The 26,304-nt window shown below is 41.0% G+C and overlaps 1 protein-coding gene across 3 annotated transcripts in view; it reads left to right on the forward strand.

Moving 5' to 3' along the window:
- Positions 1-399: 399 nt before the first annotated feature.
- The window catches only part of GIGYF2 (GRB10 interacting GYF protein 2), a 74,300-nt gene continuing 48,395 nt past the window's right edge, over positions 400-26,304 (forward strand). The window contains exons 1-5 of one of the 3 annotated variants that reach the window (XM_077349287.1): positions 400-507; positions 10,808-10,863; positions 19,036-19,165; positions 21,773-21,868; positions 23,833-23,941. In XM_077349287.1, coding sequence (XP_077205402.1) covers positions 10,823-10,863; positions 19,036-19,165; positions 21,773-21,868; positions 23,833-23,941 — 376 coding nt within the window. In that variant the 5' untranslated portion in view covers positions 400-507; positions 10,808-10,822. Of the gene's footprint in view, positions 508-837; positions 1,192-10,807; positions 10,864-19,035; positions 19,166-21,772; positions 21,869-23,832; positions 23,942-26,304 lie in introns of those variants that run through there. The other 2 variants (XM_077349286.1, XM_077349285.1) reach the window with 2 other exon arrangements.

Here is a 26,304-nt window from a genome sequence, read left to right on the forward strand (position 1 = left end):
TAAGACGAGTTGCAAAAATGGTAGATATTTATTAATGATAAAGGCACTAACTATCTTATACGGTGAAATAATTTCAGCATTTTTTTATTTGTGGGGATTCCAAGCAGAGCCGCAAATGACGGGAGCACAGCCTTGAAATATCTCTCTGCGTTGGGCATTAGTTACCACAGAAGGCACCATCGCCAGAGTAAGGGCCGCGTCTGTCCGGCGTAATCCTTCCTGGTTAGTTAACGCGGCGTGGCAAGGCTGCTGCCCAGCGCTGCTGCTCTTTCGGCGGGGGGGGGGGGGGAGGCAAGAATGGCCGGCCCTCCAGTCGGCGTTACCGGCCAAGTTCCGAAGCCCGCTGTCGCCCAGGCGGACGTTTCTGTCCCCAGCCTGCGGGGAGAAGGGGAGGAGCCACGGTCAGAGCGGGTCACCTGACCTTGCGTGTCGACGCAGCAGCCATCTTGTGTTGTTGGGGCTAAGAATTGGTTTTGGATTCGAGAGACTCTCCGTCCGCGACCTCAGGTAAACCGAGTCTCGGTGGCCTCACGTTTCCCCTTTTAGGCGCGACTGTCTTGCAGAGTGTCTGCTTCCCTCTCCCGGTCTGGGCCTGTCCCTTTGCTGCAGTCCTTCCTGGGGAAAAGACGTAGGCCTCCCATGAAGCACCGGCCTCTCGTATGCGTCCTGTCCCACGGAGGCGCATGGGAAGTGGCGGAACAGTTCGGCATGTCAGGTTGTTAGCCGTGCTAGTTGGTGGGGGAGCGGAAGGAAGTGTTGGTGTGTCTGATCCTGTCTTGGGCTCCGGCCCGCCTCCAGACAGCTGTGGGCCTTGCCTTCTCCATGCGGTATGTTGGCAGCAACTGCTGGAGTGTGGTGGGCGGATGATACCGGGCTACAGATACTCGGCGGACAGTTACGGAGGAGCTTATAACTTCTCTGAGTTCTTGTGTCGACCCTCCTGCCTTCTTCCTGTGGGACCCTGCCTCATTCTGGAGGAAAGCACCCTTCTTTCACTTCCTACTCCATGGTTGTGGGTTGCCGGAATCGAGAAAGAAGATCGACTTCAACACCATGACAGTTCCTTCTCAGGGAGCCAATGACTGAAGAGTTGTAATAGCAAAGTGTGTATATATGGTTGTGTGCGAGTTTCGGGAAATGGAGGATCATGTTCAATTTAGGAGAGCTTCAGGGTGTTGTTTAAATAAAAGGGTAAGTAATACATGGAGTGAGGTTATTGTAATAGAATGTGGGTATTCTTAGCAGTTCTTGCTGAGAAGTAATCTTGGGAACTGTATAATGTGGAACATTCCTGTAAAGGTTATCTACATTTATTTTGCTAAAATATAGAATCCAAGCATAGTATCTTCATCTGTCATTTGGAAATACATTGTGATGTCTATAATAATGTAGTGATTAAAAAATCTCACCTGTTCAGAATCTATGCACTGTGTCTTTTCAACTTATCTGTTAGTAGTTTTATTTACAGGGATTTTAGGGTGCAGTGTTACTACTCATAACTGTCAATGAAATGAAAAGTGGGGATCTGATACTTATACTTAAGTAATAGTTGTTCCATGGTTTGTAGAAGATATTCTTACACACCCCGCTAACTAGTACTATTACACTACTTGCAATCATCATGGGTTTTTTTGGTTTGTAAGAAGTGAAACAAATTCTATGAATCTGTTTAATAATTTTCTTAATTATGTTATATAAAAGAATAGGAACAAAATTGAGTTTAAGTTTAGAAGTTTAAAATATCAAGATAGTCCATCTTTCATTGTAACGTAACTGAAAAAAATGAGAAGGCATGCTGAACTTTGCTCTTACAGGTGTATGCAAACACTGTTTAAATTTACAGAAGACTTTGTCTCAATTTTTCATAATGTAACAAGATTCCAAGGAAACAGTGTCACTATAAAGTGGCTTGAGGTGAAATTTCAAGCATTTAATGAATAAAGAACTGTGTAGTTTTTGCTTTCTTGCTTTGAAAAGTAATTAGCCTTTGTTTTTAATGACAGTCTTTGTAATATCCTTTCATACACTACACTGTCATCCAAAACAGACTTATCCCCTTCTGAGTGTGTTGAGGCTAGTAAATTTAGAAGTGTGTGGCATTGCTAGTCTTTCCTACTAACACTCTTAACAAAAACTTCCATAGTATGAAAGAATTCAAAAGCTCATTTTTTAATAAAACCTGACCAAGTTTACTGGTTTTTGTGTGTATGTGCGCAGCATGCTATGATAATTGAATGTCTATGCTGAAGAACAGTCATCCATCCATCCCCTCAATAAGAACCTTACTACTTATGTATAGTGTGTTAAACTGTTTTTGTTAAACTGTTTTGTTAAACTGTTTAATTAATCACATTGTTATAAATGTTGACATGATCATCTGCTAAACTATTTTGTGTAACCCTAGTGGACTACAGTACTGAAGTAGTTCTTTGTCTCTGATAGGCTTTAGATAGCTCATCTGTCCTCTCTGTGCCTACTCTTTTACCCTCCTTTGGTTTGTCATCTACAGTTTCTTTGAACCAAACAACAATGTTGCTTGTTGTAGTTTACTTCCTGGGTGCATCTTATTGTGACTCATCTAGAAAGTGCTTCAAATACTGTGTGTTGTGGTGTGTTCAAGAGCTGAGCTCTTAACAAAAAAGAGCAAAAAGTTTTGGTAGAGAAAACATAATGTTACCTAATAGAGAAGGTTTGGCTCCAAGCTATGAATGGGCATTTAAGCAGAGATAGTGGTTCTACTTTGCAGGACAGTACCAGTAACACTGCATTGTTAGTGGATTACCCAAAAGGGATTGCATGATTTGATTCAAGGAGCATGCCCAGGTCAAAAACGTTTGATCAGGTTGGGACAGAATATACTTTGAAGCAGCATAGAGTAGATAATGCACACAGGAAGTCTGTGTAGGAAGAAAATACAGGATTGGGGCAATAATAGAAGATTTAGAGAAAGTGGGTTCAAAGGCTGCAGGGAAACTTTTCAGCACAAGTTCTAAAATACAAGCAGGTACTCTATAGTAGGATAATCACCAGATTGTGAACAGTATTTTTGTTTTTCAAAAACTCTTTTAAGCTAAGGTGAACAGTAATCAGGTACAGCTAGGAGGACTTTCAATATCAGTTTTTTAGTCCCACGTAGTGGTAGAGTATGCATAAGGTACTGTGTCCAGACAGTATGTCAATGCCCATGCAGTTTCTGAGGAAACACTAAATAAGGTTTGACCTTTACTTGGTTGATTATAATAGGTAAACTAGCTGATTATAATAGGCAAACTAGCTGGATAAAGGTATAAAAAATAAATATTAACAATTAAGAGCCACAATTTAAAAGTATAAAATATGCTACAGTTTAATGTAAATAAAACCAAATTAAACTGCAGCAAATTTTAGCTTCCTGATGTGTCAACTTTTAAAATTATTTATTGTCTGGATTCAGTTCAAACCTTAAAGTTAATCCTTTTGTTTATTGTTTCAAGACAGTGAATAGGATACTATGGGATTCTTAACATCCAGCTGTGTATATTATTATGAATGTACTGATTGCGCTCTGTAGCTACAGATGGTCTTGCTTAGTGGCTTTGTGTGTGTGTGTATGTATAATAGAATAAATTTTGGTTTGAAATCCTAATAATTGTTACATGTAGACCCATGATCTGGGCATACTGTGAAACTGCAATTACACAAGTATGGCTGTAAACATCTGAGAACTTTCCCTACTTACGTCTCAAGAGCGATCCCAACCACTGTAAGAATAATTAATGGGTCATATTGTCATAATGCACTGAGAAGTATTGAACTAACATCATCATTCTTCTTGTTAACCATCATGTTTATCTATCCATCAGGGTTATTAATGTTGTCTTCATCCAGTTTATAATTCTGAAGACAGACTGAAATGGGTGGAGAAGGAATTTCTCATCCAGAATATTCTGGAATTGCTATGCTACCACGTTTAACTTCTGTCCCAAGAAAGGGACAGTTAAATACTGGTTTAAAATTAGCTATATTGTCAGTGTTCATAAATGGTTGATTAAGCAGAGGTCTCATCATCACCCCCTTACATGAACATCTGATTCCTTTCAGTTAGTGAGCTTAACTAAAACACTGTTTAGGTTCCTCAGTCCCAATCTGTCTTTCTATACCCTCAAGGTCCAGAGACAGAATTAAAAATGACTATGCGCGTTTTCTAAATATGCATATTTCATTTAGAAATATTTTCTTGGAACCTGTTTTGGATTCATGTACAAGCCAGTATTTGAAATAGCTGCATAAAATTACAAAGATATTATTTTCATACTTCTTTGAACATAGATTTTTCTCTGATGTCTGTATCTACTGTAGTGGCACTTTTTTGAAAGCATCCTAAGAAAGTTCAGTTGTTAGCACTAGTTTCAATTCTAGGCTTACTTGTATGTGTGTAGATGCTCTAGTTCAGTGGTTCTCAACCTGGGGGTCGGGACCCCTTTGAGAGTTGAACAACCCTTTCATAAGGGTTGCGACAAAGCAAGCAGCTTGGCCGGGGGGGGGGGGTGCACCATCTACTCAACAGCCTTGCAGGGTAGATCGAGATAGAGTGTTCGTCTGATTGGAGCAATGGAAAACAGCAAGATTGGCATGGTAGGACAAAAGACAGAACTGAACTGAGAAACCCGGGGAAAAAACAATTTATATACAATCATGAACAATGGATCTTCATGCCATTGGTCAGTTTAATTTCTGTGAAAGTACATTTCCATAATTTTATGGTTGGCGGTCACCACAACATGAGGAACATTAAAGGGTTGTGGCATTAGGAAGGTTGAGAACTACTGCTCTAGTTCCTTAAAACTGTGGTTAGCAGAGAAAGATAGTTGGAGAATGTGAAGAGGCCATAGATCATCACCTTCTAAAGGTCGCCTTCTAAAAGTGCAACACTGGAAATGGATAAGATCAGCAGCTGTCTGTCTGTTCATGATCATTGTCAGTGGTGGCTCCTGCCTAGTGGAATGGCCAGCTTGGGAGGATGACTGTCATTCTGCAGAATGTGCAAAACAGTAATGTTCAATTAGAAATTTTAAAATAGAGATTAGAAAAAAAATAGACACCTCCTTTGTCATAGAACAGGATTGTCATTAAGTGCAATGACTATTATAGGAATTTTTACTGCATTGCCTTTACCTTATAATTCACTTTCTCTGTTTATAGGATACCTTGCCTTAGTTTTTGTTCACTAATTCTATAAACTTAATCCTATTGCATTGTTCATTGGTTATCTTACACTATTGGACTGTACTGTTTTATATCCTGTAATAATCTGCCTTGAGTCTCAGGATAAAAGTGGGACTATAAAGTAAGAAATTTAATAGAGGTGAAATGGGGAAAAACCCTACTTTATTATGATAAGGAGCATGCTGAATGAAGTCAGTTGCCATGGCACAGTTTTGGAGGCAAGACTAGGCTTTAGGATTCTCTTTTACTTTGCTTCATGATCCTACTATCTTCCCCAGTGGCTTTGAATAGGAAGGCCTAAATAACTAGGAGGTGTTATCTGCATCTGAGGGATTCATGAATGTTGATTGGCTTCAGTCGCTAGCCATGTTTTTGTGTTTGTACTTTAACCCCTCTCCAAAACATCTGACTTACAAAAGACTCTGGAAAGCATTGGTCCTCACATTTTTCTGGCACATGAAAGAACTCTGAGAGACATTGGTGTAGGATTTTGTGCCAGACTAAGAAATCTTCTCAGAAACAGCAAATATATCTACTACATCTTCTGAGGACTGCCAAAGCATGGCATGAGGTGAGTGAATTAACTTCTCAGAGGACTTGGTGTGGGGAGTTCCCTCACTTCATGCTGTACTTTGGAAATGATCAGAAGGAGTAAGAGCTTCTTACTTTCCCCATAGTCCATTGGAAAACAGTTTCCTCTCTGCTTCCAGGTGTCCAGAGCCCACTTGGAGGTGAGAGAAAAAGTTATTTGTCTTAGGCTGCTGTCTAAATGTATGCCTATTCTCTCTAGAACAGAGCCGTAGGGGAGGGCAGTATAGAAATCTAAATAAATAATAAATAGTGTGTATATCAAATTTGTTTAGGAAATGTGTTTAGTACTTTAAACTGATTCTTGGAAATGTATTTGAAATATTTTTATTTATTTATTTATTTTTATTTATTATTATATTATTATATATCCTTATCCATTGTTGTTCCTCTATATATTTCTGAAACATCCTAGGGGGTGGGATGTGTCCGGCTGTCCAAGTTGGAATAGGGCCAATCAGGGTGCAGCCAGCTTTGTCCTGATTGGCCCTGCCCCTACGGCTCCTGCCCTCCGGCCCTGGACTCTAGCCTCTTTGCTCTCAGACGCCTCAGTGCCTGGAGCCAGCAGCAGGTGAGAGGGCCCTGGGCAAAGGGTCGTGGTGGAGGGCTTGCTAATGAGGGTCTGCTGACTGCCTGCTAAGGAGCTCTGTCTCGGCCCTGCTAATGAGCCGCCCAGCCCCCGCCCGCCCCACTTGATTTGGCTGCGAGCTGCCGCCCAAAGCCACCTTAAGCTGCCTGGCCAGGGACCAGGGGAGGGGTTTGAAGCTAGTTATTTATAATATATATATATAATACAATATGTAATATTATGTAAAGGTAAAGGTATCCCTTGTGCAAACACCGAGTCATGTCTGACCCTTGGGGTGACGCCATCCAGGGTTTTCATGGCAGACTCAATACGGGGTGGTTTGCTAGTGCCTTCCCCAGTCATTACCGTTTACCCCCCAGCAAGCTGGGTACTCATTTTACCAACCTCGGAAGGATGGAAGGCTGAGTCAACTTTGAGCTGGCTGCTGGGATTGAACTCCCAGCCTCATGGGCAGAGCTTTCAGACTGCATTTCTGCTGCCTTACCACTCTGTGCCACAACAGGCTCTTATATATTATTATATATGTTATGAAGTTTAGATTCTTGTTCTATCAAGAATATTAATATTATGAAAAACATTCTTATGTAACTTATATTTTAATTATTTGGCATTCAAGAGTGATTTTGAAAAAAAAATCTGTTACAGTTAAGATGCAACCTTTTCACATAAATATTATAGGATATTTATGTAAAGTAGTAACCTTAAATCTAACCATTATCAGTTAGTCAAAGGAAAGAATACCTTTTATTTATTTATTTTATTTATTTATTTATCATACTTATATACCGCCCTCCCCGGTGATGAGATGCAATTACACATTTCTTGATGCATCTTTTCAGGACAGTATGACTTCTTTATGCAGTGGGTTGTCTTTGTAGCTATTTGCTCTTTGGGAACTGTGACTGGGTAGTGGTTCTGCATTTCTTCCTTGTTTGCTGCTTGACCAGTAGTTTTGTGGGTACACAATTTCCAGGCAGTTTGCAAAGAGTATAAGTTGGATTCTGCCAGCTTTCTCTTAGCATTTATTTTGATCTTCAGAATGCTTTGCCAAGTATGGTGTGGAGGGGATGTGCGTGGACTGATAGCCCTGTGGGATAAATGGTTGCAGTGAGGGCAAGGATTGGATGAAAATCCAACCTTATGTATATCCAGCTCTAAATTTGTTATAAGAATGTGGTTGACCTAGCAAGTGTATTTTCTTCATCCTCATCAAGGTGTTCATCAGGATGTTGGAATAAGGAATAATTAATGTGTTGATAGAAAAGTTGTTGGTTGTATAATAAAGTTTTGGTATATATTAATTGCAGGTAATAAAACAGTTTGTTAATATATCAATGGAGTGGGAGAAATAGAGGAAATGCATTCTCTGAAGTAGACTGCTAATCTTTGTAGCAGTGGATGTGCTGATGAAAGGGTCTGTAAAAAGGTAAAGGTATCCACTGTGCAAGCCCTGAGTCACGTCTGACCCTTGGGGTGACGCCCTCTAGCGTTTTCATGGCAGACTCAATACGGGGTGGTTTGCCAGTGCCTTCCCCAGTCATTACCATTTACCCCCCAGCAAGCTGGGTACTCATTTTACTGACCTCGGAAGGATGGAAAGCTGAGTCAACTTTGAGCCAGCTGCTGGGATTGAACTCCCAGCCTCATGGGCAAAGCTTTCAGATGGCTGCCTTACCACTCTGCGCCACAAGAGGCTCTTAAGAGTCTGTAGGGAGGTGGAATTTCTCTTGAGGAGGTGTTGCTGAGGGTATGTGACCTCTGTAGCCAGAAATATCTTTTTAAGACTGGCTAAGGACTGTTTCCTATGTGTTGCTCTCTTCTGCCAGTATTATTCCCTGTCATTGTGGATGAAATATGCATTCATTTTCCCCATTGGAGTTTGAGGGGCATTTTGAGAGGAGTTGAGGGTTCTGTCTCTCACTGTCACACACAGATACACATGTTCACTATCCCTAGATCTTGTGCAAGTGTATAGGCTCTTTGTTGTTGGCAAATGCCTCACCCCCAAGTTAGCTGTAGATCCCTGCCTGCCATTATACCACTTTACTATTTATTTAAAATATTTTATTGTACCTTTCAACTAGTTTAGCTTTACTAATAGAGGGGACAAGATATGGGTCCATGAGGAATTGGATGGAAAAGCAGAACAGTATATTTATTGGAAATGGTTCTGTTCTACCTTTCCTTCCAATTAAGCAGTGAATGTTAAAAGCTTCCAGCATTAGAACATTTCCAGTGTTAATTTAAAATACAAATATGTGTAAAATAGTTAAAACAAATATATACTATATCCTATGGCACAACTATCGCCCACCATTCTTTTGATCATCTTTTCATTGCATAACGCTCTGGCCAGTGTCCATCTTGATCGTGTCTAGCCGTCATGTTCTTTGTCATTCTGGTTTCCTTTTACCACGGATTGGGTAGGGAGCCCTTAAGGTTCCCTGTTTCAAGAGCTTCCCCTAAACAATTTAATACTCAGAGATTTGAGAAGATCAGATTCTTCTGAAGTGTCAGCTGCTTTCAACATTCCAACATTGTAGTTCATAGTTTATTAATTTGCCACTAATTTACCTTTTGTATATATCTGTACTCTCATGATTCTTGTTTTATTTTGCCTGCCCACGAAAGCTCACATCTTTGTTGGTCTTAAAGGTGCTATTGTACTCAATTGTAGTTAAAAGTTAAATTAGTAATTAGTAGTTCATAGTAGTTCATTAGTAGAGTTTGTATCTTTTGGGTGCAGGAAGACTGAAGATTGCTTTTTGAACCTTTTCTTCATAATTGCCTGATCATTTGAGGTTTTATGGTTAATAGAGCTAAATGCTAGAGTTAATGGAGTTCTCATGCTAGCAAAGTTATGCTCAAAATCCTACAAGCTAGGCTCCAGCAATATGTGGACCTAGAACTTCCAGAAGTACAGGCAGGATTTCAAAGAGGCAGAGGAACTAGAGATCAAATTGCCAACATACGCTGGATCATGGAGAAAGCTAGGGAGTTCCAGAAGAACATCTACTTCTGCTTCATTGATTATGCTAAAGCCTTTGATTGTGTGGAGCACAACAAATTATGGCAAGTTATTAAAGAGATGGGAATACCAGAGCATCTTATTTGTCTCTTGAGAAACCTATATGCAAGTCAAGAAGCAACAGTGAGAACCAGGCATGGAATCACTGATTGGTTCAAAATTGAGAAAGGAGTTCGGCAGAGAAAGGCTGTATACTGTCGCCTTGCCTATTTATCTTGTATGCGGAGCACATCGTGAGAAAGACGGGGTTAGATGAGTCACAAATTGGGATCTGATTGCAGGGAGAAATATCACCAACCTCAGATACGCAGATGATACCATTCTAATGGCAGAAAGTGAAGAGGAACTAAAGATCCTGTTGATGCGGGTGAAGGAGGAGAGTGCAAAAGTTGGCTTGAAACTCAACATCAAGAAAACGAAGATCATGTAATCCGGCCCTCTCAATTCCTGGCAAATAGATGGTGAAGAAATGGAGATAGTAACAGATTTTATTTTCCTGGGCTCCAAGATCATTGCAGATGGGGACTGCAGCAAAGAAATTAAAAGACGCTTGCTCCTGGGGAGGAAAGTTATGGCAAATCTAGACAGCATCCTAAAAAGGCCAAGTGTCAAAGAATTGAGGCTTTTGAACTCTGGTGCTGGAGAAGTCTCTTGCGAGTCCCTTGGACTGCAAGGCAAACAAACCGGTCAGTCCTAGAGGAGATCAGCCCGGACTGCTCCTTAGAAGGCCAGATCCTGAAGATGAAACTCAAATACTTTGGCCACCTCATGAGAAGGAAGGACTCCCTGGAGAAGAGCCTAATGCTGGGAGCGATTGAGGGCAAAAGAAGAAGGGGACAACAGAGAATGAGGTGGCTAGATGGAGTCACTGAAGCAATAGGTGCAAACTTAAATGGACTCCGGGGAATGGTAGAGGACAGGAAGGCCTGGAGGATCATTGTCCATGGGGTCGCGATGGGTCGGACACGACTTTGCACCGAACAACAACAAGAGTTAAATAACTTCCCTGCCATTTCTGTACATACTCTGCTGATCTTAATGAGTTTTCTGTTTTCTTTTGACTACGCTTCATGGGAATTATTTGAGATATATTGTGCAATGTTAAGAAATTTCTCAGGCTATAGTCTGATCCCAATCCATGGGTACCTTTCATATATTTATATATTTTTCAGATTATGAACCTAAGGGAAGGAATCTCGAACATTATAGGGATTTTTATAAGTAGTGATAACAGAATGCAACCCCACAAGCCTTTCTGTCCTTTTGGGGAAGGAGGGAGAATTTCTCTTTGTTCTGAGCATCATTTGTTTCAACTTCCTCTGTATTTGGTGTTTAGCTTTAACTTTTCTTGTGTTAAAATGATATTTTTGATGCATTATCTTGTATTTCTTTTTCAGGTTTACTTAAAAAAAATGGCAGCAGAAACTCAGACGCTTAACTTTGGGCCTGAATGGTGAGTATCCTGTTTGTATGTGCATAGAACCGCCCCCCCCCCCCCCCCGATTTGGCTAATGTCTGGTTTAGGTGCCTTGGTTAGCTTTTTTAAAAATATTTAATTACATCCTAAAAGCCAATATCCTGTTGTCACTGTGTTAAGTTAATTTTATGTTATGTAGGGACATTCATATAGAACAGGGATTCCCAACCAGGGGTCCATGGGGCTCTCGAGGTTCCCTGGCCTTTCCCCTTCCTGCCTTAATGGACGTGACCACAAGGTAGGGAACTGACTGCTTCCATTGCTCCCTGTCCCGCTCCCCCCCCCCATTCTCCCTCGAGCCTGCCTATTAATGCAGTTAGTGATGTCACTTTTGGTGACATACCACTTTTGGGGTGTATGAAAATATTTTATTCAATGTAGAAGGAAAAGGTCAGGTAAAATGAAGGGTCGAAAGTTCTGAGCTAACTCAATATTAGTAACTCTGAGGTGAATTCATTACATACACAGACTTTAGTTCTTATGTATCAAATTAATGAGAGTTTTTAAAGCTATTCACAGTTAATTAAATCTTTATGTTAAAAGGCTTTTATTCCAGTGTTTTTCCAAACACTCTACTACACTTTCTTTGAGTATTCTCTGACTCTTTTGGTTTCCAGAAGGCTGGTACACTCCAGTCTCCCCTTCTCTTGAAATACCAGTACTTGAGTTTTTAACTGACTTCTACAGGCAGTTTTTACCCACACCAGATCACGAATCTCATTACTCTTCAGAGCTGACTCCCTGTTTGAGTGGGTAGGGAATTTTCTTTTCTCTTTTGGAAGATCTATTCCCTTTCTTTGACTTGAGTGGGAGTTTCTGTCTGACTCCTCATTCATCCTTGACAAAATTTCCCAGTCCTGTCTGTGATAAACTACTGTCAGTCAAGGCTGAATTTCAAGTGAATTTTCCTCCTCAGCATTCAGCTTTATAATCTCCCTCTGCTCAGCTGATGCTAACCAATCAGATCTCTTGGATGTAAGATGTGCAGGCTGACCTCTGACAGCGTGACCAAGGGAAGAGAGAGAGAGTGCATAAGGAGATGGTCAGAGGGAAGGAGGAGGAACTAATTAACTTCTTCCCCTTCCCAGTCCCTAGGCCATTTTATATATTTCACAGGGAAATCATTGAAAAATCATTCTAAGCAGCATCTTGCTAGCATAGTCTTAAAAACCTTTAACCAAATGGAAAAAAAGGTTATTTATGTTGCATTTTCATGCTAGTATTAAACACTTTAGATGTCTGGGACCCACATCAATCCAGCTTCCATCCTGGCAGTAGAGTGGAGGCAACTTTGGTCTCCCTGATAGATGATCTGCAGAGACAGCTGGACTGGGGTGGGTCAGCGTTTCTCAAATTATTAGATCTTATGACAGCGTGAAGTCTCATCGACTCGAGCATATGGGGGTGGCCCACCAGTGGGTTACTTCCTTTCTCCATGGTTGAGGACAAAGGTTGCAATCTATCTCTTGATGGACAACTGACCGACTCACTGGCTGGATGTTTTAAAGCTGTGTTGAGGTGGCTTAAGGGTAGTGGTCTGAAGCTGAACTCTTTGAAGTCGGAGGTCCTGTGGCTGGGGAGAAAAGGCCCATAGTGGGATGGAGTGACACAGTCTACTGATGTAACAGAATTGATTTTTGCTATATATTCCCGGTCATGTAAGAAGATCATAGTCTGACGAAGAGTATTTGCACTTGAAAGCTCACACCCTGAATAAATCTTTGTTGGTCTTAAAGGTGCTACTGGACTCTGATTTTATTGTGCTACTTCAGACTAACACAGCTATGCATTTGAATCTACTCCTGGATGGAGTGTAACTAATAACTCCTCTCTGGCCCTGGAGCACCTGGTGATTCATGAGACGGTTAGGGTTGAGTGCTCTGGCACGCTTTGGCCACTTTGGCGCGCACCGATACCCGAGATGGTCAGTGCCGCAGCCCGGATGGCAAGGGTAGTGGCAGTATGTGAGCTGGCACCCATGCACAGGCTAGCATGCCGCTTCCGGTGCCACCCCTACCCTCTGTGCTGCGGCGCTGGCCTCCTCAGGCATTGGTGCTCATGGAAGTGCGCCAAAGGGCTCAACCCTAGCGACGGTCACTTCTAGACTGGATTATTATAATTTGCTTTATATGGGCTGCCCTTGGCTGTAATCTGGAAGTTACAACTGGTCCAAAATATGACTGTACAGATCTAGTACAAGATGCCATGGACGACTCACATAAGAGCATTATTGTAGCTGCTGCATTGGTTCCCAGCTGAGTTCTGAGTTCAGTTTTGGTACTCACCTTTAAGGCATTTGCAGTCCAGAACCTGCGTATCTCAGGGACCATCTGTCTGAGTAGGTTCCCTGGAGAACACTTAAGTCAGCTATGGCCAATTGACTAGGAGCCCTCATCCCCAAAGAAGTGGGATTGGCCTCAACAAGGGCTAGGGCTTTTTTAACCCTGGCCCTTACCTGGTGGAATGAGCTTCCAGAGAACATCAGGGCCCTGATAAAACTAGCAAAGTTCCTCAGGGCCTGTAAGAAAGAGTTTTTCTGCCCAGGGGATGGTTGAGGTTAGTACATATGGAAGATCCGAAACATCAGTGAGCCTCCCCTGCCAGTTTGGCTTCTCCTGTATTTCCCCTTCCTTGTTGCAGGAGGTGTTTTTTTATCAGATAGTAATTCTGCATAAACCAACTGGATGGCAGCACACTATTATTGTTAATTAACTTTGAATGTATTTTAAAACCATTTTAATAGATTCATTGTTATATGGTTTTATTGTTGTAGTGTTGTAAGCTACCATGAGATGACTGGTTCAAGAGGGGTGGGCTATAAATATAAATAAATAAATAAATGACTAATACTAGTGTTTGGAGACATGCATAAGTTCAGGCTAGTGGCCAAGAGACGTGACTATTAAACACATAAACCGACTACATGCCACATGGTGAAACTAAGTTGTCCTTGGGTGGAGCAATATTATATAAGTCTGTTCATTAAGTCTTGTATGCTAATTTACTGTTATTCCAATCTTACCAACCATATTAATCCAATCTCAACTATAATTGCCCAATTACTTATTTATTTTGACTCTAACTACCTCATACTTGCAACACCCCCACCCCATGTAATGGTTGAAGAACTGTGCATAAACACAAGAGCTTAAACCTTCAAAAAAACTTTGTTGGTCATAAAGGTGCCACTGGACTCAAACTTTGTTCTGCTGCTTCAGACCAACCCAGCTACCCACCTGATTATAAGAGAACCATTGCACAATGCCGTTCTTTTGCCACATAGGATATTTGGAATACCTTATATCTGGAATACCTGCCTTGGTACTGGCCCATATGTCATAGTGTGTATGTATATACAGAAATTTGACTGCTGAGCAAGGCCTTGGAGACACTGTTTTAATGTGGTTCAAGGTTATAGACTTAGATATATTGAATTATTGATCCTGTATTATTGGTTCAAGATTGTAACCTAGAAATATCAAAATGGATCAGGACTTTTTATTTCAAATATTTACAAAAAGCCAATGTTTTTAAATCAGTTTTAGTATACTTTGTGATTAAATGGTTAATATATTTCTCAATTTTTCCGTCTCGCTCAACCTTTGAGTACCCAACATTAATAAAGGCTACTATATGGCTTTTGGTTTTAGATTTTGTTATAGGCTGAAGTGGCTACCTATTTTTTATTATTAACGCTGTCTCTCAGCGAGATTAAGGATGAATTCACATGACACGTAATCAGACTGTAGGCCCCATCAAAGTCAGTATTGTTTGCTCTGTCTGATGACAGCTCCCCAGGGTCCCAGGCAGCTTACTTTCTTCAGCTATTCTTATAATTAAATTTTTGCTGCTTCTGCTCAGGTAGCAGAGTTGTGGCTAGCTCCATTCACCCACTAGTGAGAAACCTTTCCTAGTATTTAGTCGAGAGATGAGCAAAGGAAAGACTCGGGGGACTGTGCCTACTCAAAGACCCAGCACAAAAGCCTCAGTGGTGACAAAGAGGGACTTCAAGTAGTTGGCTGAGAGGCTGCTCAAGGCTTGTGGGTTTGGGACTCAGAAGGCGGCATATGTAGGCATGCAATGGGCAGCTGCTACGGAATGAGCCCCCTGAGGTGTCTGGGGTGGGCTCCTCCACTGCCTGCCAGTCTCAGGAGGTGGACAACACAGAGTGTGGTGGGAGTCATGAGGGGCTGGTGTACCCCATCAGTGAGACTGCTCCGGTCTCTGGGAAATCCCAGAGGAGATCAGGGCCCTGATGGGACTAAAACAGTTCTGCAGGGCCTGCAAAAGGGAGCTCCTCCACCAGGCATTTGGCTGAGGCCAGGCCAACCAACCATCATCTGCAGGGTCTCTGCCTCCCCTCGCCCCCAAAACTGACTAAGACTCCTGGACCTGTTCGAGTTACCACTGTTTATGTTATGATATACTGTTATGTTATACTGTCACCTGGTTCATCAATTAATAATATTCATGTTATTATATGTATGGTTTCATGCATGGTTTCAGTTATATGGAAACTGCTCTGAGCCTTCGGAGAGGGCAGTATATAAATATGAATAAATAAAATAAATAAAAATCCCTAGCTGTGGGGCAGAACTCTTGCAGGAGCCAAGGCCTGTGAGTTGGCATCTGCCATAATGGCAGTGTTCACTTCCCCCCATCGGCACAGACCATAGCCTCCAACATGGGGTCTTGGTCAGATTCCACCCAGACAGTTCTGCCTCTGGCTGCCCAGGCGATCATGATGCCTGTTGCCATCCAGCCTGCAATTGCACAGGCAACAGCACTTCCCATTATAGAGCATCGTGTAGGTTTTTCCAGCTGCCCAGTTTTTCACACAAGGAGCAACTGTGATGGCCACTCCCACCAGCCCCCAGTTTTTGGCACTGATCCCAGGCCAGGGAGCAACTTTGATGGCCTTTCCCGTGCCTCAGACCTTCCTTTAGGGCCAGGGCAGCAAGGTATAACCTTTCACAAGCTGTTAGTGGCAGCTGTTAGGGGGGACCTGGTTCTTCCAACTGGTGTGCCCCCCCTCTTTCCACTGGATACAGTGTAAACCTCTCAGTCTCTTATACAGGGGGGAAGAGAGAGAAGCCTAGGGGGCAGGCCACTTAAGGCAGGGGAGAAGGAATTCCCTCCCGGGACCAATTCCCTCCTCCCAAGAAACAAAGGGCAACATGTGCCAGTCACCATCCCTCAGACTCTTCGACTGAGGCCTTCCATTTGTGCTTCGATCTATTGAGGGGAGGCAGGAAGAAGAGGACACTGATCATCACAATACTGCGTCACTGACCTGATACAAATTTGGCAAGCAATTTTTTTTTATTTTTACTAATGTAGGTGACCCAAATTTAACCTCCAAATTCAAGCCAGTAGCTTCAGTGGCTCGAATTTGGAGGTTAAATTGGGGTCACCTACATTAGTAAAAAAAAAAATGTTGCTTACCAAATTTCGACTTACAAATTGCTTCAGAAATTTTGAGATTTTTCTGATACCAATCATACCCTCTGTCATGCTTAATTTGTTAAGTTGTTAATTCATGTGAAAGGGGAAGGTTACTAGTACAAGTTTACTCAAATGACATAAGAACAAGTGCCACAAGGGGGCAACAAACTACAAAGCAATATTGTAAGTTCTAAATATGCCATTATAACATGTTTCACATCTTATGCTACCTTTTGTGAAAAATTGGTTGCCTATGCTGGACATCAGTTAAGCAGTTCTTTACATACATAAACTCATCATAATTAGGTATACCAGTATTTAATAAACATTTCAAAGGAAACAAACCACAGTATTTCAGTTTGCAGCTGTCAAAATATAGTGTGGAATCAGGTACAAAATTATACTTTATATAAAGGTCTTGGATAAGCAGAACTTTTAACTTCCTCTCTCACTGTCAGATATTATAGTCACAACTGTTATGTATGAGAGTGGGAAAATAGTGTAGGGGGGGTGAAGGGATGATAATTTAAGGGAAGCATGAAGGGAAGGGCATTCCCTGCCTTTTCCATACCCTAACAGCTAGGGGGGCCCAGATCAGACATTAGACAGCTGATCCTGCAAAACATGGTTTGGAGCAATGGGAAAGTGCTGCAGGATTACATGCTTCTTCATTTCGCTCCCTCCTCCATGATGTTGTGATTGGAGTTTACTTTCATATTTGAATCTAATAGCTATGCTTAGGAGGTAGATGTGAATTCTTTGTACATCATACAAAACTATGAGCAACTCAGGAAAGGGGAGATGTTAGAACATGAAATCCCAAAGCATGTTCCTCATCATCCAGATCTTGGTTTGTAAGTCATCTAAATAAAAGTATTTTTTTAGTTAAAATGCCAGAACTAAGAGTTAGATAAGACATCAGAAAAATGTATATTTCTTAAGTTTTGAACAGTCAAACTTGGCTTGAATCAAAAAATTCCCCCCCCCCCCTTCTGAAACAAGACCCATGTTTGGGGGGGTGAGAGGAACTATGTAAATAGAGCAGATCTGTCTACTGTATCCTCAATAACTTGGATGACTAGTTTAGAATAAGAGTAAAAGATGGCGGTACATACTCTGGTCCCAACCAGAATGAATATAGGGATTATTTTACACATATTGGGTTTGTCCAGGCTTCTATATTCTTCAGTTTTCAAGAGCTAGAAAGCAGCAGGCAGGACAGAGACCTGCTGCTTTCATGCTGCAATCCATTGTAGAGCAGGCTGTGAAGGTAAACAGCTTGGTAAAGACAGGCAAGAGGATAGCATTTCTGTGCACTGTGGAGTGCTTCCTGCATGCTCAGCTAGTCTCTGTAACTCCTAAAAGATGTTGAAAGCATTTCTTTCTAACCTTTAACCTGCAGATCAGTGTATACATAGTTCTTTACTAAATAGTGAGTTCTTTGACAGGCTGCATCTGTGGTGGTTGAACCTTTATGGTCCAAAGCCAGTGCAGAGTACAGTAGCCTACCACTGTCCATGTTCTGAGAAATTAGAGACGGGGGATTTCACAACAGAGAGGTGGGTATTGACAGCAAGAGAATGCATGTATTTTTTAAAAATTATAATCATATATTTTCATTACGTTGTTTATTTCAGATTCAAACATTTCTGAATAAGACCCTTTCCCCTCCCTAAAAAGACTTAGGTATGGGGCTTCTACTAGTTGTTTGGAATTGTTTTTACTTTTTCCATTGTACAGTTGACCTCCCATACCACATTACAAAGTTTTTTTGAAACTCCCTTTGGATCTAGAAGTAATTATCCATACATTATATGGGCAGGGCTACTATTAGAGGAAAAACAAGTGTAAAGCCTAGTGTAAAAACTAGTTTTGTGGTTCTTTGGATCCTGGCCATCTTCTTCCTTTCCCCTGTATTTCCAAATCTTATTGGCTAGGTGCAGTATTGGGATGACATGTGTTATTCAGAATCATAATGGGAATGGCCTTGTGGTTAGTTCAGGTATGCCTGAGTGGCTAACAGGTCTTTGTTAACCTTCCAGAACCAAACTGGAATAAACAACAGGCTGTACTGGGGTTTCCAAACTGTGTGACTGTGGTCTGGTAATTTTAGTCCCTGATGTTTTGCCAGCAACTGTGGCTGTCATGTAGGATATGGCAAGATAGGAATTTTTCCATGCCAAAGTATGGAGTGTGCTAACGTTTTTTGCCATACCTCTGAAGATGCCAGCCATAGTTACTGGTGAAACCACTACGGAGGGTGGCAAATAAATAAATAAATACATAAATAAATACATACATAAATAAATACTAGCAAGTAAGATAACCATCAAAGATTAAAACTACCAGACCATGGCCACACAGCCTGGAAAACCCACAACAATCAGCTGACTCCAGTTTTGAAAAGGCTTTGACAATTCATGGAATAAATTACTTCAGGTACAACTAAACCCTATATGATATCAAACCAAAAAAACATAATAATACCTGGTATGTGTGCATACTGTGTGAAGTGTATTTAAGAGTATTTTATGAATACTAAGGCCTTTGCTCTTAAGTTAGGTAAAATAGTTTTCTCCAGCTACTTCTATACGATTGAAAGGAGTTTAAATTGGTAATTTTGGTACACTAGAAGTCCACCTTCTGATTTCATAGAAGCAACTTGTCACTTTAATTTTCTTTTTAAATTTTTTTTTGTTATAGGCTGCGAGCTTTGTCTAGTGGTGGAAGTGTGACATCTCCACCTCTGTCTCCAGCTTTGCCAAAATATAAATTAGCAGATTACCGCTATGGAAGAGAAGAAATGTTAGCACTTTTCATGAAAGATAATAAGGTAAGTAGCAATAGAAGGGCTGGTCAGTAAATTTGGGAAGCAATATATTTTAATACCTGATCAAAGAAAAAACAATGCTTATTTCTAGATAAAAATCAAATACTGGAAACAAAATCATTCAGTCAAGGAAACCCCATATATATTTCAGTCAAGGAAACCCCATATCCTTATCCATCCATTGTTCTTCTTAATATTTGTGAAACAGCCCTAAGGGTGGAGAGTGTCCTGGCTGTCCGAGTTGGAATAGGGCCAATCAGGGTGCAGCCAGCTTTGCCCTGCACCTACAGCTCCCGCCCTCCCTCCCTGGACGCAGGCCACTTTGCTCTCAGACGCTACAGGAGCCAGCCTGTAAGAGAGAGACACAGAGAGCCCTATCAAACCGCAAACCAGTCCTGATTACCTTCTACAGCTCCTGCTGCGAGAGAGCAGCCCAAAGGAGCCCTCATTCCCTGCTACAAATAGCCCTGATTACCTCGTATGGCTCCTGCTGCAATGGAGAGAGAGAGATATATCTACGCCTGCCGGTGTCCCCTGGGTCCTAGTGCCCATTACATTCCTGGTTGCAATGGGCTTTCTTGCTAGTGTTTGTGTGTGTATATATATATGTGTATATATGTGTGTGTGTGTGTGTGTATATATATATATAATATTTTGTAAAACAAGCATTTTGAAAATATGTTCAAACTATTTGTAGTCATCATATAAATCAGCACAGCATAAACTTATACATCCAGTAGTCAGAATGTACTAAGTGTGATTAGTCCAGCTGTGAACTGTAGTTCATGTAAGAAGTGATGGATTATGCAGGTGTATAAATATGAATAGCTTGAAGAAAGAACAACTTAAAAATAATTTTATGCCTCTCTTATTCACTTTGATATGTCTTTTGACCCCCAAATAGTATCAGTTTTATATAGGAAAGTGTTGGCCATGGAGTGGGGAGGCCTGGGTTCAGATCTCAACACAGTAAAACTTACTTATTTCCTAAATTTGTATTCCATGCTGCCTTACGTGACTCAGGATGAATCACATAATTTTTAAAAGTTCATACAATTTAAAATACCATTTAAAACCAAATTTACATTAAAATCCAGGATGTAGCCTATGCTAATGTTGCCCTAAGTCCTAGTCCAGGACTGGGGAGGGCATTGCCAACTAATCAACTAGTTCATTCAGGTTTATATGAGAGGACTTCTAGAGATCAAATGTTGATTCTTGTTGGGCCTCAACTGTATGTCTGGCAGGACAGCTCTTTCTTGCAAGCCCAGTGGAACTGTTGTAGATCCCACAGGGCCTGCCATCCTTTGGCAGAATGTTCCACCAAGCTAGAGACAGGGTCAAAAAGGCCCTGCTTCTGTGGTTAAGTCCAATTTGATCTCTTTAGTGCCAGGGACCCTATATTGATTACTAGACCTTAGTGCTCTTTGGGGGATATAATAGAAGAGGTGGTCCCAAAGATATGAGGGTCCCAGGCCATTAAGGGCATTGAAGGTAAGAACCAAAACTTTGGATCTCATTCGGTCTTCAATCTGGAGCTAGTGCAGCTGTGTAAGTACCAGTTTTATGTGGGCTATCCATGGCGTCCCTGTAAGGACCCAGCCTGCTGTGTTCCGAATCAGTCTCAAGGATAGGCCTGTGTAAAGCAAATTACGATAATCAAGCCTGGAAGTGAACAGTGGCTAGGTCGGACATTGACAGATAGGATGCCAGCTGCCGCACCTGGCAGATATGGCAGGCAGTATTTGTAACCTGGGTCTCCATCAATAGTGAGGGATCCAGTGTCACACCCAGGCTCCTGATGGTCCCCAAAGATGTTAGTTAGATCCCATGAAGAACTGTTGATGTTAACAGCCTCTCAGCCTCATCTCCATTTCAGTGATATTGCAATAATAAAATGGAATCGTTGTGGTGTAGTGGTTGGATTAGGATCTGGGAGACCCAGGTTTGAATACCCACTGTCATGGAAAATTTCTGGTTGATTTTGGGACAGTCAGACACTCATTCTAACCTACCTTGCAGAGTTGTTGTGAGGATAAAATGGGAGAGAATGTTGTAAGCCACTTTGGGTTTCCATTGGAAAGAAAAGTGGGGTATAAATGAAGTAAATAAACATCCTCCTAATCTAGACCCCAATCTCAAATATTTGCTACTTGCCCACCTGGGAGCACAATTATCCATCTTATCAAAGGCCCATTTCCTTTTTTTGCAGCAATAGTAGCAAATTCCATATTCCAATCTGCTCCAATGAACTTCATTCCCCTTGACACTAATTTAGAGGGACTGGGCAGGAAAAACTGCTGTGGCATGCTGTAGCAGCCATCAGCAAACAGGTTCTCTTTCTCTGTAGGAACAAGGATCATGAAGATGTTTAGTTGATTTATGTGCTGAGTGTTAGGGACAGTGTGGGAGACAAGAACACAGTTAACTGTAGTATTGGAAATGTTTGATTTCTAGCTATGACTGGATAAATATTACAAGATGTAAAATGAAAGCAGAACAAAATACCTTAAGTTCTTCATGCTTTTTTGACCACAGTGTCTTTCTTTGGCATTTGTGTTTTGAGGTTCAGTGTTTTCCCCTTACCTCCCCTCCCCAATTAACTTCCAGGTACCCTCAGACCTTCTGGATAAGGAGTTTCTGCCCATTCTACAGGAAGAGCCCCTACCACCATTGGCACTAGTACCTTTTACAGAAGAAGAACAGGTTGGTTTCAAGTAAATGAAAAATGAGTTCTTAAGTCTTACATTTGATAATTGCAAGAAGGCTAGAATATACAGATACCAAAGCACATCTCATAAATAGATACAAGCAGTACTGATGTTGTTTGCATATTTTGAGAGACGTATAGCATCAAAGCTGATAGACTTGTAAGAAGAAGGCAGGACCGATACCTCTTGGGTTTGTACTGAGTGAGCAATCAATGTTTCCCTGGAACTTCTCTTGTGTGCTGCAAAGCGTACTCCTAACATGCAAGCAGTTGTGGCTGTAGCACTCTAAAAGAAAGGAAACTTAATTTCCATTGCCACACACATATGTATACGTATGTATGTACACAAGCCATCCCTTTCATTTTAGGAGTCATCGGTGGTAAATAAGAAAATTGGGTAACCCCAGCACTGAGTTGTCAAAAGTAGCGATTTCCACTTTCCCTTCTTGTTCCTTAGCTGTGAGGGGGAACAGCCAGGCTCCCCCTACACCACAGTCAGTTACCTGCACAGAATGAGAACTTGCCAATCTGTGCCATTTCCACTTTAAAGACAACCTACATAGTGCTGTGAATAGGATATTGAGCAAGGAATGAGAAGACCTTGATCTAAATCTGTACTCAGGATTTGGAGGCTCACCAAGTGGCCTTTAGCCAACTGCAGTCTCTCAGGCTATTCTAGAGGCAGTGAGGATGAAATGAAGAGACCGTGTAGTATTTCCAGAACTTAAAAGAAGATGGTTCAAGCAAATGTTCTAAATCTCCAGATTTTCCTTCATTCTATCACCAACAAGACAATGACATTTCAAGGAGTCTCCCATTCTTCCATATCACAAATGAGGACCTGAAGGGAGCACATAGTACACAAATATTAGTAACTAACAAAGAGGAGTTCTGTGCTGCTGGTGTTAATACGGTGAGGGGGATAAGAAGGGGAAATTTTGCATTCTCTATGCATATATGTATACACAAGTGCTCCCTTCTTCCCCAACCTTAAGAAAGGGGTAACTGTGTTCACAGTTAGCATCATACTGTGCCTTCTTAGAGGTATGGAACTTAGTTGCCAGTCATTCTCAGCTGCTAGGAGTGCTTTAAAATTGAGCTGTGGTAGCAGGAAATTGGTCAGGCTTTGCAGCACTATGATTGTGGTTGGAGTTAGTTCAAAATCATGACATTCTCACATATTCCTTAAATTTTGTGATTAATTTGAATAATTATTTTGTACTGGTCTGAAATATTACAAAGCCAACAAAACATTAATTTGACTAGGCAATCTTACTAATAAAAGGACCATGTCAAAAAAGGCATCTGATTGCTGAGAAAGGGGGGGGGGATTTTTTCTTGCTATTGGGAATTTCCATCATAGAAACATGCAAGTGATCACATAACTGACATCCTAGATGTTGTAGAACATCCTACTTTGAAAAATGAAATGCAAATTCAGGATTCAGGTTGATAAAAATTGGAAGGCAGTATCATATTGGAAGTTCAACTGCTTCCCTGGCCACTTGCTATGTGTCTCACATTTATTATTAATTAATTATTATTAATTAGATTTATTTCCCGCCAATCCCCATAGGCTCGTTGCGGGTCACAACAGTCCTACCCCCATTAAAATACCCATTAAAAGACTTTAATATTTCTATCCTTTTCTTCCACTGTGGAGCCTAAGGTGGTGCACATGAATATCTATTTTATTCTCACAACCACCTAGTGAAGCTGAGAGTAATTTAGCTGTCATCCACTGTGCATTGCCAAATAAGGGTTTCAATCCAGGTGTTCCAGGTCCTATTTTGATGCTCATTTACCATTGCATTCTACCATATCGACTTGGTAACTCATATGGAAGTGATTTCAGTTGCAGGTAATATTTTATACCCCAGCAAGGAAGTGGCACGATAGATCTGATTTTTATGTTTTTGTTGTTATAAAATAATTTGCTCCTGTTCCCTTTCTTTGGCAGAGAAATTTCTCTATGTCTGTAAATAGTGCTGCCGTCATGCGATTGACGGGACGAGGAGGAGGAACAGTGGTAGGGGCTCCTCGAGGTCGAAGTTCCTCTAGAGGCCGAGGTGAGATGTTTTGTGAACACTAACACCATTGTAGTGGGAATGCATGCATTTGTAGAATTTTATGAAACTTAACCAGTTCACCCACTATAAAGGGTTTGGGGATATGTAATCACATGGCTTTCCTTATTCTGGAAAGAAGTGGAGGAAATGTTTTGAGTAATTAAATACAAGTGAGAAAACCTGCTGAAAAGAACTGGCAAGAAGGCACCCAGTTCTCAAAAAACATACAGAGGAGAGTCGTGGTATCATAAGGTAACCATATGACTTTTTTTCTGTTTTTACTGATATTACTATTCATAAAATTAATAATAGGAGAATATGTGAAGTGTTTTTTTGATATGATTTGAGACTAGGTGTGGTGAAACCCTGAACTCAGAAGATAGAACAGGCTGTAAATAATGATATTGAACCACTAAAGGTAAAGGTAAAGGTATCCCCTGTGCAAGCACCGTGTCATGTCTGACCCTTGGGGTGCCGCCCTCTTAGCGTTTTCATGGCAGACTCAATACGGAGTGGTTTGCCAGTGCCTTCCCCAGTCATTACCATTTACCCCCCAGCAAGCTGGGTACTCATTTTACCGACCTCAGAAGGATGGAAGGCTGAGTCAACCTTGAGCTGGCTGCTGGGATTGAACTCCCAGCCTCATGGGCAGAACTTTCAGACTGCATGTCTGCTGCCTTACCACTCTGCACCACAAGAGGCTCATTGAACCAATAGCAGATGATAAAAAAGGAAATGAGACCTTATGTCCTAGCACAGTAGTCTTAATCTCGCTGTTCAAAATGAAGTAGTATTAACCTGCCCACCTCTCTTGAGAAAGCACAGAAATTTGAAACTAAGGTATGTATGAATTCAGTTTAACAGCCAGGGGAAGGATTATAGAGACACTGGTTAATTGTATAGCTCCCATTGAGTCTACTTAGATTGTGATAGAATTGAGCAATGATATTCCTGTATTGATTCTACCACTGCAGGCAAAGTGATATTACCAGTCAAACTTTCCATCCAAGTTTGTGCTGCTTAGAATGGGATAGCGGCAAGAAAGTTGAGTGCAACATATGTTTGCTGTTAAAAGCAACAGAAATAACCACCATGTTATTATTCCCTCCCTTTTTCTAGTTTAACTCCTAATGACTTCAGCTGGTATGAATCTGATGTGGGAATGGGAATAAAACTATATGTGGGAAGTGTAAGAATGGAATTATTCAGTATTTTGTTTCCTTTGGGGGTGATGGAATATTCTTAGCTTGGCTTCCTTCCCTTTAATGTTCTCGCTAGGGAATATAGAATGCAAAGGAGCAGAAGTAGGGAAATAGGAGAGAGGAGTGCAAAGTGTTGTATCTGCACCCATCCCTTGTGCTCTCTTGCTCTCTGTGCATTAGATTCCACAAGTGGGCCACCAATTCCCAGCAGCTAGTACTTTGCTGGAAAGCCATGCTCTGTAAAGAAACAATGAGGGTTGACTTCATGAGAAAATTATATAAATTCAATTTTGGCGCAGGAAAAACCTCTGATCATGGTGATCCCGAAGGAACTTTGTAAGGATTACTAGATATTAACTGCAATAAACTGTCTATTTATTGATTAGGTGGTATCACAACAATTAAAATTCTTGTATCACCTAAACTACTTTTTCTATTTAACAGGATACCATTAATGGATAGGCCAGTAATAATTAAACAGTGGCTGAAATGGAAGCTTGGATTAATTGGCAAGGAAAACATTCTCAGATAACAGCAGTAACATGTTATCTGGGAATCCAGATTAGTGCTTGATATTTTCAAGCAGCTTGGCGTAACATGATGCTGAGGTGGTCAGCAATTGAAGCATTACCTAAGAGGAAACTGATTCTCCTTGTCTGATTTCAAGAATGAAAATTCAGTTTAGATTTATATCTCTTGGTTTGAAACAATTTAGTCTCCTTTGAGTCCAAGGATATCCTCACTGATAACAGTGAACAGCTACATGATTTAAACCACTTAAGATATATGCAGCAGTGGGAGGAGGCTGACCAATATTCTATCAAGAGCCTAGAACAAAATAAGAAAATATTATATATTGAAATAGTAGAAAGGATGGGAGAAAAGCAACCCAATAGGTTAGGCATGTTTTATCAGTATTGAAAAAGTATAATGAATATGCTTAAACCTGTTTTGAAAAGAAAATGTATGTGGAGAGGAAGGATATTATAGAACCAAGAATCCCTTAATTATAGATACTTTGTAAAGTGGATAAAGATCAGAAAAAGTATTGTAGTCAGTGAGGACCCAGTATAGTGATGTATGCTGGTGTCATATATTTCTGCTAAGCAGTTTCATATATTTTGGGAATGTTCTATGGCTAGTATTGAATTCAACACAGGA

This window comes from Paroedura picta, chromosome 8 (assembly GCF_049243985.1).
Source record: "Paroedura picta isolate Pp20150507F chromosome 8, Ppicta_v3.0, whole genome shotgun sequence".
NCBI classification, from domain to species: Eukaryota; Metazoa; Chordata; class Lepidosauria; order Squamata; family Gekkonidae; genus Paroedura; species Paroedura picta.